Below are 13744 nucleotides of genomic sequence, written 5' to 3'. Positions count from 1 at the left end.
GCCTTGCAAACCAAAACTCCATGATACAAACTCCTCTCCAAGCCCTCATTATATAGGAATTTTACAACCTGGAAACCATTTGTGGTTTTATAATACCAGGGGCAAAACCTCCATGACATGTGTTGCCCACCCTTGACATTTGTTTTTCCAAGATAAGAAAACCAGGTTAAAAGTAGTTACTCACGTCCAAACTCTTATCCCCTATTTTTGACCCTCATAACCAACATGAAATGTGTCATATAATCTCTAAAAATGGCCCTCCTATATTATACTATGGACAAGGCATCTTTTAACAACTCTTATACCTTTTTCCAAGGCACCGACACATGGGAAACCTCCCAACTACATTTGGAACAATTTACCAAAAATTGCAAGGTTGAGACACATGGATCTCAACAATCTCTTTATCTCTTTCTATCCTTTTCTCTCCCTCTCCCTCTAACTCTTTCTCTCCCTCTATATCTTCCTCTCTATCACTTTTTTTTATCACTCTCGCAATATCTCTAGAGTTATCTCCCTCTCTCCGTTCATCAATCTCTCTCCCTATATATATGTATCTCTTTCATCTCTATCCATCCCTATCTCCTCTCTATCTTTATCTCTCCCTCTCCTTCATGATCTCCATCTCCATCTCATTTTCCCTCTCTCTCATACTCTTCTCCTTTTATCTCTCCCTCTCTCTAATGGTAATGGAGCCTAATTTGCTTCTTGCTTCCTGGTTCAAAGGTTTTGTTTCAATCATATTTAAATCCTTGCAAGTGGATGAATAGTTGATTTCAAGCTACCACTTCTCCGTTGAAACCATTATTGTATAGACACAATTATTTGCTAAATGACCTTCTGTAGACATACATTGTAAGATAGAGAACCATGGGACCAACCTTGGGAAGCTGAGTGATACTTCATTACTCCATAGCTTGCACCAAGAAGTCCTGTGTGTGTGTGTGGACAAGTCTTTTAGAATATTTTCACATATTGAGTTCTATCGACCCGCTTTTCTCGCATACACCTTCAATTAATCACATGTGATGCACAAATGCATACAAATAATAGAACACAAAAATATAACCATAAATGAGACACTATCCACGATCACATTAAATGTGATATTCTAGTATGTCAGGAAATCCATTGACAATATTTTGGGTTGCTTTTATAATATTCATTACTCTCTCTCTCTCTCTCTCTCTCCATTTATATTTATATCTTCCTTTTTTTTTTTTAATTGTCTTACCTTTATCTCTCTCACTCTTCCCTCCTCTGTCTCCCTCGCTTCCTATTGTAAACATAAAATGAGTTTGTTGGTGATGGAGCCTAATTATCTTCTTGATTTAAAAGCTTTATTTCAATCATTTTTGTATCCCTATCTCACTTCTACATTGAGACCTTCGTTACACAAATAACACCATTTTCTATATGGGCTACCAATTGAGCTTGTGTATTTTTTTTTATATTGAAAAGAAATTCACTTCATGTATTGCACAATTATATGCTAAAAATAAGATAGAATGTAAAGCTTAATAGAAATATATTAGCGCACAATAGATTGAGATAAAGAAAACTAAAGCAAATTGTGAAGATGCAAAAGCAACAAAGAATTAATTAAAATTTAAAAATATTTTTTATTTATTTAGTTACTCTTTCTGGTGTACAACCGGCTTAGACTAGAATAACACACCCCAACGCCAAGATGGCTCATCTCAATTCTTTGCTGCAGTCAGCTCTTCGTCCCTTACAAAATACCGCTCCATTTAGTCCACTTAAATCTTTATTGAAGAAACCCACTAAATCAATATTTCAAAATCCCGAAATCCACTCTGTAATCTCCATTAAACTTTTTTCTAGAGTTGTTTTTGCTGCTACTGGAGGAAGGGGACGAGGAAGCGGGCATCTCAAACAATACAAAAGAGGGATATCTGTAAGAAAAGAAGGCTCTACCGGTGTTAGAAAACGAAGTTCAGAAATGGATGAGGAGGAACCCAAAGATTATAATAAAAAGAGGATGGAAGGGCTGGATAAGGCAGGTCCCAAGCAAGTTAAGCTCAAGACTAGGAACATAAATCCTGTCAATACTATTGCTTATGTGCAGGTTGGTGTTGTTTGTTGCTTTTGATATTTGTGTTATCGATGTCGTGTTTTAGATCATGTAAGTTTTTATGCCTTCCTTTTTGGGTTGCTACAGATTCTTGGGACTGGGATGGACACCCATGACACATCTCCTTCTGTTCTGTTGTTTTTTGATCATCAGCGGTTCATCTTCAACGCTGGAGAGGTGAGTTCACATGCTATCAAGAATTTGCTGAATGGAAAATGTATCCATGTTTGGAAACTGTGTAATTGCTTCGTAGATACATATTTAGGATATGAACTAGGTGTCTGTTGAGGACGAGGCTTCTTTCCATGCAAGTTCTGGTTTGTAGGGTTTAGGGTTTATGCTAGGTTGTGAGTTTTGCCTGCAAGATAAGCATTCACTGATTTTGAAAGTTCTGACCTACAACAAATTATAAAAGCATCAGAAAAACTTTTGTTGTTAACTTTTGTTGATAAGCATGCCCGTAAATTAAAAAGTTAACCTTTTTTGATCACTATAGGTACTTCGGGTGTAGATGGACTCATAAGGTTACAAAATTTGAACAGTCTGAAGTGGAGTAATACCGAACAGAAAACATGAAGCGCGGAGAAATACCGAGCACAAAACATGAAGTAAGGAGGTACCAGACGAGTTAAATTGGCATCAACTCACACGCTTTGCTTAAAGAAAATAACTTGGGCACACAGAAACGAAATCTTTCAAACAAAAGTTACAAAACCAATCATCTTAAACAAAACAAGCTCTGCCTCGTTAAAAGAGAAGAAATTGAATTATACTACATTTACGTCGATGCCCATACAACCCTTGAAACAGCCCAATATTTTGAAAGTTCACGAGGTTAACGAGGAGAACAGTTAGATTAGAACTATAATCAGGGCAGAGCAATATGGTAAAACACCCGATAACAGTAATTTTTACCATTTCAAAACAACTATTGCTGGTGCTTAACTTTGCCTGAATTATAAGGTGAGGCTAATATTTGGAGCTGGGTCTATTGGCGACAATAAATACAGCTGGTGCTTAACCTTGCCTGAATTAAAAGGTGATGCCAAAATATGAAGCGGGTTCTATTTGCAACAATAAATACATAATACATTGATTGCTTTTTGGTGTCAATCTTGTATTATCCCTTATTCATGGCTCACACTTGTACTGTATTGTTAAAGATTCAATTACATCTCAAACTAATCAGAAAATGAGCTAAATAAATATATAACACATTTGAGTTAGAGAGGAATATATGCTGCCTGATTACTGAAAGCTTTTATTAGACTTTCTAATAAATGCAGGAGATACCATGTCTTTCCTGAGCAATTATGAATCTCATGCCCTTTAGTGTTTGATAGCACAAACTTTGCTCAGATTCCCAAAGTGAAAGTTATCTTTTTGTAAAGAAAACTATGCCTATCAGGCTAAAGTCGTTGCCCTAAAGCAATAAAATTACAAACTCTAGAATGTATATTCTTCCTTTTCAACAATCAGAATAAAATCCAAATTCAACCTTTGCAGATATTTATCACCTTGGAACTGAATTTATTTCCTTTATATCATCAGTTTTCCCCAAAAGCTTTTTTCGGTAGGTTGTTATTGAAGGTAGCTCCTGATAAACTGAGAGAAAGATTTGTTGCTTGTCTTGAAAGTAAATCTTTCAAAGATCTTGATGAAGGTAACTATTCATGTGACAAGTGTAGTTATAAGCTGGAGTAACTGGTCCTATGAAATTAAAAAAGCATAGGGAGTTACTGTAAATATGGTAAGATGAATATGGGCTCCAATATGTCCCATGAGTTTCAAACAGAGAGTTATGATAGCAGCCATGGTGGAAGTTGTATTTACTTTTTAGAGATAACTTCGGAAAATACTGTCCTAGTCACTTAACAACAACATCAAGTTATTAGGTAAACAACTCCCCAACGGTGTATCTGGTGGGCCTACTCATACATATTACATATGGAAGGGATACGGGGGAAGTGGGGTACATTTTCGCTCTTATATGTGGAAACGGTTACTTCTATTATATGTTTGGGATGCATATCGTGTATGACTGGCACAAATTTTCATCTACTTGTTTGCAAGGTAAAAACTGCTGTAATCATTTCCATTATATTCATGGTTTTCTGAAAATATAATTGTTTCTAACTTTCTTGAAATGGTTCCTTCTAGGATATGTTTGGGACTCATATCCTGAAGGGCTGGCACATTTTTTTGTTTATTTTCTATTGCAAATTGAAAAAACCTAAACAACTATATAAAAATAAAGAGGTAAACTGAGCATTAAAATTTGTTTTCCTTCAAAAAATATAGTTTGAACTTATTTGTATTTTTTTATTTCATATCATCAGCTTGTTATATTGATTTTCTAAAAATTTGTCATATTAGTAGTGGATACTAACCTGTGTGGAATACTGAATTGATAACCATGCACTAATTTCAATTGTGTCTATTTAATCCAAAACAATTGAGGTGCCTATTGTTTTAATTGTGGTCAATAATTTCCAGTTTTTTCCAATTTCAAATTAATTACATGTACACTGGGAACATCATGACTTTCAGGGAAACTGTTTAAGTCTTTTTTGAACAATTGATGAAGAAGGTTAAAATAGAAAGATTTTCAAAATTAATGATCATTGACCTCACATGGTGATAGAATTACTGTAAGTGGGTAAAGGATCACAGGGATTAAAATTTAGGGCAGTTTTCATATGTTATAATTTTGAATTCACACAATCACCTTCCTCTTAGTTTGCATAGCTTGGCAAGAGCCATTGTTAATCAGGCAAGCATCTGCTTAAGCTAATTAGTAATTATTGGTTGAATTGTATAGGAAATGGATAATATAATGTGATATGTTGCTATTGTGATTGACCAAGAATGTCATCGTTATGATTGTTATTTGGATACTTCCTTCAAATCAATAATTCTTATTGACATGTGAAATTATATTAGGTGAAGGGCATGTGATCAATGTAAATGTTTGTTGGTCAGTTGTTTGTATCAAAGCATCACTGGAATCTTGTGCAGTTTTAGTCAATTCTATTAATATCTGTTTTGGCATTTTTAGTGCATTAGAATGGTACAGAAGGTTATTATCCATCTGAATAAACTGTTCTTTTGTTTTAGGGGATACAACGGTTCTTTACTGAACACAAGTTGAAGTTATCAAGAGTAAGTTGTATTTTTGAAGCAAAGGTATTCTTGGTTTGTCAATATTAAACTTCAAAGGTGATTGCTTGAGAGCTAGATAAGTAAAGTTTATGTGTGCAATAGCTATATGACAAGAAAAATGTTGGATTAGTAGTTTTGTCGAGAGTATTACATGCATTGGTTAATAACCTATAATTTTTCTTGCCCTCAGTTGGATCACATATTCCTTACTCGGGTTTGCTCAGAAACTGCAGGTGGTCTTCCAGGTTAGTAGCTTGAAATGATCTTATCAAGTATCTTATCATTGTTCGAATTTGTTGATTGTTGAATTCCTCGTACCGTTGTCAATTTTTTGAATGAGTTTTTCTTAAGCATTGATATAATGAATTCTTATGTGATTTATGTTGCACAGGCCTTCTTTTGACCATGGCTGGCATAGGAGATAATGGAATGACAGTAAGCAAATTTCATTATCTTGGATACCTTGCATGTATTTTTGGGAGGTAAAGCTGGATATAGAAGCTTTAAGATATTATAATGGCATTAAATATTTCCGATGTGTTATCTCATCCACAACTAGTAGAAATTAAGAACTGATGCAAAATTGAACTTTGTTACTTATGACCAAAATAAATGACAATCAGGAATTTTTTTTGTTTGTATGAGGTAAGCGTACATACAGTTTTTATCCTGGAAACACCTTGAAAGGGTAAAACCAGCTTTGGTAGTGGCTAATTCACAACAACTGAATCATTGTTATAAGCTAGAGAAATTTGATGAGTTGTGCAGGATTGTAGAATACAATTCACCCCCTGCTCAACTGGGTTACAGCTGCACACACTGTTAAACCTATGGCACAAAATACAACGAATTTCTACTCCTCTATGTTCTACAACACTCAAATCTACAACCTATGGTACAGTTCAACTCCCTTTTGGCAGTTTTGAAATCACTGCTTCAGGAGAACCATTGGTTTCAAAATTGCCTCCTACCGGGGCAGGTGCTTTCATTCTGCTAACAAAACTGAGTAGTTTCTGAGAGCTGCAACTTCTGGAAGTGATTCCTTTCATAATCCTCATGGATCAATTTCTCATTGCCAAATATGTTTTAATTTCCTTAATTATTCATATTGACCAACTGGTATGTTTTATTCTTTCTAACAGGTCAACATGTGGGGCCCCTCTGATCTGGAATATTTATTAGATGCAATGCGGTTGTTTATTCCAAATTCTGCTGTCATTCATACCCATAGTTTTGGTCCAAGGCATGAATCAGAAGGTAGCGAAGTGCCTCAGACTTCTCATGGAAGCATATCGACACAGCCAATAGTACTTTACAAAGATGAGCTTGTACAAATATCTGCTGTTCTTTTACTCCCTAGTGGCGTAGGAAGACATCATCAGGAAATGGAGGTTGGTATAGAAGTTTCAGAGGGGACTAATAACGACACAGGAAAAAATATGGAGTCAACTCCTAAGCGTCCTCGTTTAGGATCAGAAGCATCGTCAAAAATTGCAGGAACAGCCATGAAACTCCAGGAAAATTACGAGCCTGGTGATATTGCTGTTGTGTATATCTGTGAGTTACCTGATATCAAAGGAAAATTTGACCCATCAAAGGCTCGAGCACTTGGGCTAAAACCTGGGCCAAAGTACCGTGAACTCCAGCTTGGAAAGTCGGTGATGTCAGATACAGGTGATGCAATGGTATGTCAAATATTACAACTTGCAGCCTTTACTCTTGGTGTCTTTTGTAGAAATTATGTTCATTGCATTTCATAATCTTTAATTCATGTTTATTGCATTTTCATGTAACAGCAATGATATCTAAGATTAATTGGGATTGTAACTATGCAGGTACATCCAAGTGATGTGTTGGGTCCATCATTTCCTGGTCCTATTGTCCTCTTTGTTGATTGCCCAACCATTTCACATTTTCCAGATTTACTGTCTGCACCTGTGCTAAGTAAATTCTTTACGCGCATGGATGATGGCTATCAGAACATTCAGAAACATGTCAGTTGTTTTGTTCACCTTAGTCCTTCTTCTGTCACTAAATGTCCAGAGTATGTAGAATGGATGTCAAAATTTGTGGGCGCTCAACATATTATGGCTGGGCATGAATTGTATGTATTCCAGACAAACAATTTATTTTTATCTATTGGTTCCATCAATTTTTTGCTCTGGTCAATATATGCTTTAAATACATGATGTGCATGTATTCATTTTGACAAAGCACATGATTCACTATGTTTTGATGTTCAACTGTTTGGTTAATAAGAGATGTTGGCCTTCAATACACAATCTTTTAAAATTTCTAATTACTTTTTTGTTTTGAATTTTTATAAGATATCAAGAATATTATATGTCTCACACATGCAGTATCTTGTTTTCTTGTTCCATATTTTTAACAGAAAGAATACAGGATATCCAATATTGAAATCCAGTGCAAGACTTTCAACACGACTTAATTTCCTTTGCCCACAACTGTTTCCTGTTCCTGGTTTTCGGTCTCTTGGTGTAGCAAACACCTTGGAAGGAGCTTCTGCTCAAACAAGCCAGGTTTTTTAAGGGTGTGCCTGATGGGCAGTATAATTTGATTTCTATTTGTTAATGCATATTGCCAATTATAGATCATTGCAAAATTTGAATCATTTCACTTAAAACATTTCCCAGGCCCTTTGAAATTATTTTTAGCAGAATTTTTAATTATTTCAGGATGAGGATATGATGTTCCATGGATTCGTTCTTGCTGATAATCTACTGAAGGTATGGAAATCTGGTTATTTTTTAACATCTTTTCAATTTATGAAAACCTTTTTCTCTAAATTTGTGCTAGTTTGAAGAATGCTACGTTTGTATTATCTGGTATATAATTTTATGAGTAGTAATTAATATGTTATTTTGTTATTCAACCTTATTCAATGTCTAGTGCCTAGTATGTTATATGAATTTGAGATATTTTCTGAAACATTCAATAATTTTCCATAAAGGTCACTGGGAAACTTGTTATGTGACAGCCAGAATTTTAGTTCTTTAGAAAGTCCATTTTATTTACTATAAAGCTAAGTTATTGGTTCGGGTTGGGGTTCAATGGTTTGGTTTGCGGGTTTTGTCCTTTTTTTTGGGGGGGGGGGGGGTTGGGTTTGTTATGGGTTCGTGCACACAAAATATAAAAATCAGAAATATATACATATTTGCAGTAGTAATTATGTTCAAAATACACAACTATATTAATAGTCAAATAACATAGCAAAATACACCACCATATTAATAGTCAAATATTAGTCAAACTCGAATGTCATGATGTATATTAAAGTTTAAAAATAATAATGTCAAGTTTCAACAATCAGCCATCATTGATCAAATATCATGAGCCATAAAAAAAATCATAATCATTATCCATATTAAATGATGTATGTAGTGGTAAATTATAAGAACCACAAATAGTGCCATTGACATTGTCACTGGCACTGTCACTAGCACTAGCATTGGCACTGGCACTAGCACTAGCATTGGCACTGGCACTAGCACTTGCACTCGGCTCATAGTCATTTGTCAACATCAAGTGCAACAAAGTGGGAAGTGGAAGCATCCAAGTCGATATGCTCTAGCTTGATATCCCACTTCCTTGTGTTGCCTTCTTTGTAGCCACTTCGTTTGTGTGTAAAGAGCCACAAGTTTGAATGCACAAACGCCAAGTCTTTTGCCTTTTTTGAGTGTAGTCTATTGTGCTTTATTGAGTGGATGTCAGATGTAGATGACCTAGCAACCTATTAAGACGGAATTAGAGAGTTAAGAGTTACAAAGTTTTAAAATACAATATAAAAATTAAAATATAAATAAAATTTAAAACTAAAAGATAAAAGATTTTTTTTATAAAACTAACTTGTGATAAAATTTAGATTGCAAGAGGTTGTAGGTGTGTGTATCTTTTGCCATGGAAGCACCAGCAACTATGAGCATCAGCCATATACTTGTCCCAAAGAACATCAAGACCACAATCGTTGGAGTATGCAAAATCTATGATCTCAAGTTCTCAACCCTCACTCCATCCCACATCTCACAATAAGCGAAGTGTATGCCAAGTTTTTCCTGGTACCCTTGAGCAACTTGAGGATCTCTATATGGGGCTACTCTTGATGTCACAAAAAGGAGCTGAGAACTATAATAATTGGGACTCAATGCATAGGCAAAAAGATGCAATGAAGTGGTCATTGTGTTCCATCTTTCTACAAGACTCAATGCAAAGGCAAGAAGATGCAACAAAGTGGTCATTTTGTTCCATCTCTTTACAAGGATTTTGTGTAGTTCGTTGAAGAAATTTTCTTCAGGATCTTGCTCTTTTTCATTTATGATGACTTTCATCTTCTAAATCATTGAGTCGATGCCATCATATACTTCACCCAAACAAGGCCTATCCATGTTGGTATAACAGATCATGCTCAATATGGGCTGAGTGAAATTGTGGAGATACTCATCATTTGCTTGACCTTTTGCTGCCCTTGTAGTGCTAGATTACCTCCATATGGACCAATTTGGGTTGATGACCATGTTAGAAAGTGCCTTATGAACTTTCACTAGTTGTTGGAGGCAAAATGGATCTTAGCAACCTATTTGAAAATAAAAAAATAAAGTTAAATTTACAAAAATTGAAATTAAAATAAAACTAAAAAGTTTACTAAAGTGAAACATTTATTATTTAACTTACTTTCAATAGCTCCAATTTCAAGAATGTTCAAAAAATGCCTTGTGACACATGGTGGTTGGTGACGAACATTTTGATCTCTTCAGCCTCAGCATACACCTATTTGATCCAATCAATGAGAATGGGTTTGTTAGAAAATGACATGGTAGGGAAACAAATGGGGAGAGATAATCAAATTTATAAGATGATTTCAAATGATGAAGACATAGGAAAAGGAGGCAAATGCATTATTTAAAAGAGTGGCCTGTTGTAAAACAATAAGTATGTGGTAGCCTGAAGAAATGATTAATTTAGAAAGATTGTGGCCTTAAAGAGAGACAACTAGTGTATGAGCTGCCAAAACTATTGATTAGGAAAAAGGGAAAAGGCTTTTGTTTTGCAGTTGATGATAGATTGCGACACATGCATGTAGAAAAGGGAAGTAGGTTGAGAGAACAGATTTGGGGAAGCATGAATATAAGCAAACACAAAAGATTTTTGATGCATCTTGGGTTTCTACAAAGGTTGTAGAGTAAATTTCTTAAGAGATTACTAATCTTAGCATGCAAATGTGTTAATGAGGATGTGGGTGTTAGCAAAAGAGATGGATGCTGTTTGCCCTCTTGGGTGAATAACTTAAGACATAAAGAACATAATGCAGACTAATGCCGTAAATATCAGACAAAGTATATCAGATGTTCTATTCATAATAAGTGTCTGTATTAATTCCACAGTCCATGTACAATAAGTGCTTATAACATTACATCTAACACGACTAACCTGATCCTACTTCGAAGAAAAGGTACACAATATATAATACCCGAAGGGGTACGACACAACCGTCGCGACTCCAACTACCTACCCATCGGCTAATTAACTGACCGCCGTAACTCATTATTACCGACGACAACATAAACATAATATAACAACATAACATAATGATTATTCCCGGCAACATCATCCCCCCCAAGAAAAGAAGTCGACTCTGACGACTTAATACAAAATAGAGATGAACGGTAGGAACTACTGACGCCTGTCGGGCCCGGATCTTATACACTTGCTGCGTCCTCGCCTGAAAACCCTTTTCTGCTACCATCCGATGCTCAAGTGCGGATTTCACCAATATTGCTTCCTTTGCCATCACAGTCCTCCTGTGCCTAACCCAAACTTGTTTGCAAAACACGTTTTTCAGTCTCAGCTTCCACCAACTACTACTCAATTGATACTATCTCCCTAGCCAATTTGTCCTCGATAGCCACCCGTGCTGCTCTCCTGGCATCCAACTCCTGGGTGTGCTAAACTAAGTCTCACGCGACTCTTGCCTCCAACCTGATGGTCAGCTCCTCCCGAGCCCTCTGTGCATCCACCAAGGCAACCTCACGTCCAGCCGAGACATACTCCGAGTTCCTCAAAGCGTACCAGTCATGCCTGGAGGTGGCCACAATCCGCTGGCACAAATGCTAGGAGACACCTCAAATCCTCCATCACACTCCCCAAAGGCTAAAAATTGAACTGAATAACTCCCTGGTGTCATACAACTGCGCGGACCTGCAATGCCTTCCCTCAAACTCTGTTTGTTCCCAACCTCCAAATCCGTCTCCCTCTACGGCTTATGGCTTCCCCGCCAATGCTTAGCTACAAGCTTCTTTATCACAGTACGGACAACTACAACACTTCCTGTGGTATTCTGTAGCTCAAAAATAAACTGGGGGTCTAGGGGCAACGCCCCCAGCGGGGTCGAGGGGCAGCTCCGATCGTGCGGCCACCTTCCCGTGCGGTCGACACCCTTCTTACCGTACGGACACACCTCCAGCATATCGACAACATGCTCAACTGTGCACACCGTACGGTCCTCCTTCCGCACGCCCAACGCAGCTCAACCGTACAGTGACCACTGACGACGAAGCGACTGCGTGTGTGTTTGTGCGGTTGCATGGCTGTGCGGCTGCGCGCTATGCGGTTGTGGGCTGTTCGGCGCGTGAGTGTGCGGGTGGGTGAGTTGTGCGGCTGCATGCTGTGTGGCTTTGTAGTTGCGGGTGCCATCGCTGGTGTCCACCGTACGGTGTTACCACCGCACGGTGGTTGCCGTTGGTGTTACCATCGCCGGTGGTCCACCGCACAGTGGTCCACCGCACGGTGGTTGCCGTCGGTGTTACCACCGCCGGTGGCCCACCGCACGGTGGTCACCGTCGGTGTTACCACCGCACGGTGGTCCGTTCCTTTTTTATAATTTTTTTTTTTTAAAATAATTTTTTGACCTTACGGTCGTCGTCGTACGATCGTACTGTTTTTTTTTAAAATAATTTTTTACCGTACGGTCGCCTGTCATACGATTGTACGTTTTTTGTTTTTTTTTCCATCTCCTAATTTAGTTGTCTTAGAGAGTCGTCTGCTCGGGTCCCCTGTCTCTAGGATTGCCCTTCATCCTTCTCGGTTTTCCTCGCCCAAGAGTCGCCTGCTGTGGTTCTGTGCCTCTTGAGTCGCCTACCTGGCCTCTCAAGTCCCCTTCCATCCTCTCGGGTGTCTATTCGGCCTCTTAGGTTCCCTGCGCGCTTCGCATGGTAGGGTTTCAATTTGGACCTATTGGTGGCAAGTTTATTTTCCATGGCCATCCGAAGACCTGGAAACACAAATTCTATAGGGACCACGGTCTCCTTCCCGTACATAAGAAGAAGAAGAATAATAAAGATTTTGAAGACTGCGGTCTTCCACACAGGGTTCCAATCGTTGCCGACACTCTTCGGATTATTTACGTCGCCAGGGTTTGGGGCGTCTCCCTTCCAATATTCTCTGTATTCCGGCAGGTACACCTTTGTTAGTTGCTCTAGTTCCTCTACTTCGAGCTTGTAGCTTTGGAACATTTCGTAATCCTCCATTTGCCAGTGGAAGAGCCTGTTAAGTGAGCATACCTCATCTTCAGAACATCCCTCCAATTCGAGCACCCCTTCACTGTTCGGCTCCATCGTGTTCTTGCACTTGCTTTCATCGAGACCCCCTTCCCCTTTATTAGAGTCCTCTGAGTCCGAGTCGGAAGAGGCAAGCTCTTCGCCAACATCTTGGGTGTGTAGGTCAATGGTATATTTCCGTCCTCCCTTCTCCATGGAAAGTGTATTTTTCTTCCAGTTGTGGTTTACCCTCGCGTTGATCAACCACGGTCTCCCCAGGATGGCGTCATAGCCTTTCTTCTTCGAGGGAATAACCACGAAATCTAACAAGAATGGTTGCGTACCAATCGTCACTTGCTGGGCCATCAATAGGCCGAGTGGCTTAATGCCGTGTTGGTCTGCTCCCACCAGGTTGAATGTGGGTGGCCACAGGGTGGGCTTCCCCAGCCGCTTCCATGTTTCTTCTGGTAGTACATTCACCCCAGATCCCCTGTCCGCAATGGTGTCCTTCAGAATGGTCCCATGGATACCCATTTCTACCACAGCTGGGTGTCTACCACTGCTCAAGGCTAGTAACATCGGGTCAGTCGAAGGGCTGACGGAAACCTCCACCTGTGGTGTACTCTTCGAAGCGGTGGCGGGAACCCGTACCTATGGTGCACTCGACGATGCGGTGGCGGGAACCCCTACCTGTGGTGCACTCGATAATGCGGTGGCGGGAACCCCTACCTGTGGTGCACTCGACACTGCGGTGCTTTGCACATTGGTGAGGATGGCAGTCCTCAATTGTGGCATAGAGTCTAGAAGGTCTTTTACCTTTATCGGCACCTCTATCTGCAAGATTTGCCCAATGATGTTATTTTTCGCTTCCGTACGGGATGATGTACTCGCCGCCTCGTTGTCCCGTCGTTCGGTCGTCATCTCACGTTCAATATTG

At 38.7% G+C, this 13744-nt stretch overlaps 1 protein-coding gene across 1 annotated transcript in view; it reads left to right on the top strand.

The window, feature by feature from the left end:
- The first annotated feature begins 1651 nt into the window (after positions 1-1651).
- LOC131070424 (tRNase Z TRZ3, mitochondrial) overlaps positions 1652-13744 on the top strand; it is a 49726-nt gene continuing 37633 nt past the window's right edge. Inside the window, exons 1-9 of the mRNA XM_058005937.2 lie at positions 1652-2089; positions 2183-2272; positions 5213-5257; positions 5448-5502; positions 5649-5692; positions 6400-6942; positions 7093-7361; positions 7650-7797; positions 7954-8004. Of these exons, the coding sequence (XP_057861920.2) occupies positions 1691-2089; positions 2183-2272; positions 5213-5257; positions 5448-5502; positions 5649-5692; positions 6400-6942; positions 7093-7361; positions 7650-7797; positions 7954-8004 (1644 nt within the window). The 5' untranslated portion in view covers positions 1652-1690. The remainder of the gene's footprint in view (positions 2090-2182; positions 2273-5212; positions 5258-5447; positions 5503-5648; positions 5693-6399; positions 6943-7092; positions 7362-7649; positions 7798-7953; positions 8005-13744) is intronic.

Source organism: Cryptomeria japonica, chromosome 3 (assembly GCF_030272615.1).
Source record: "Cryptomeria japonica chromosome 3, Sugi_1.0, whole genome shotgun sequence".
Classification (NCBI taxonomy): domain Eukaryota; kingdom Viridiplantae; phylum Streptophyta; class Pinopsida; order Cupressales; family Cupressaceae; genus Cryptomeria; species Cryptomeria japonica.
Note: the sequence above shows the minus strand (reverse complement) of the source record. Positions and strands in the feature narration are given on the sequence as shown.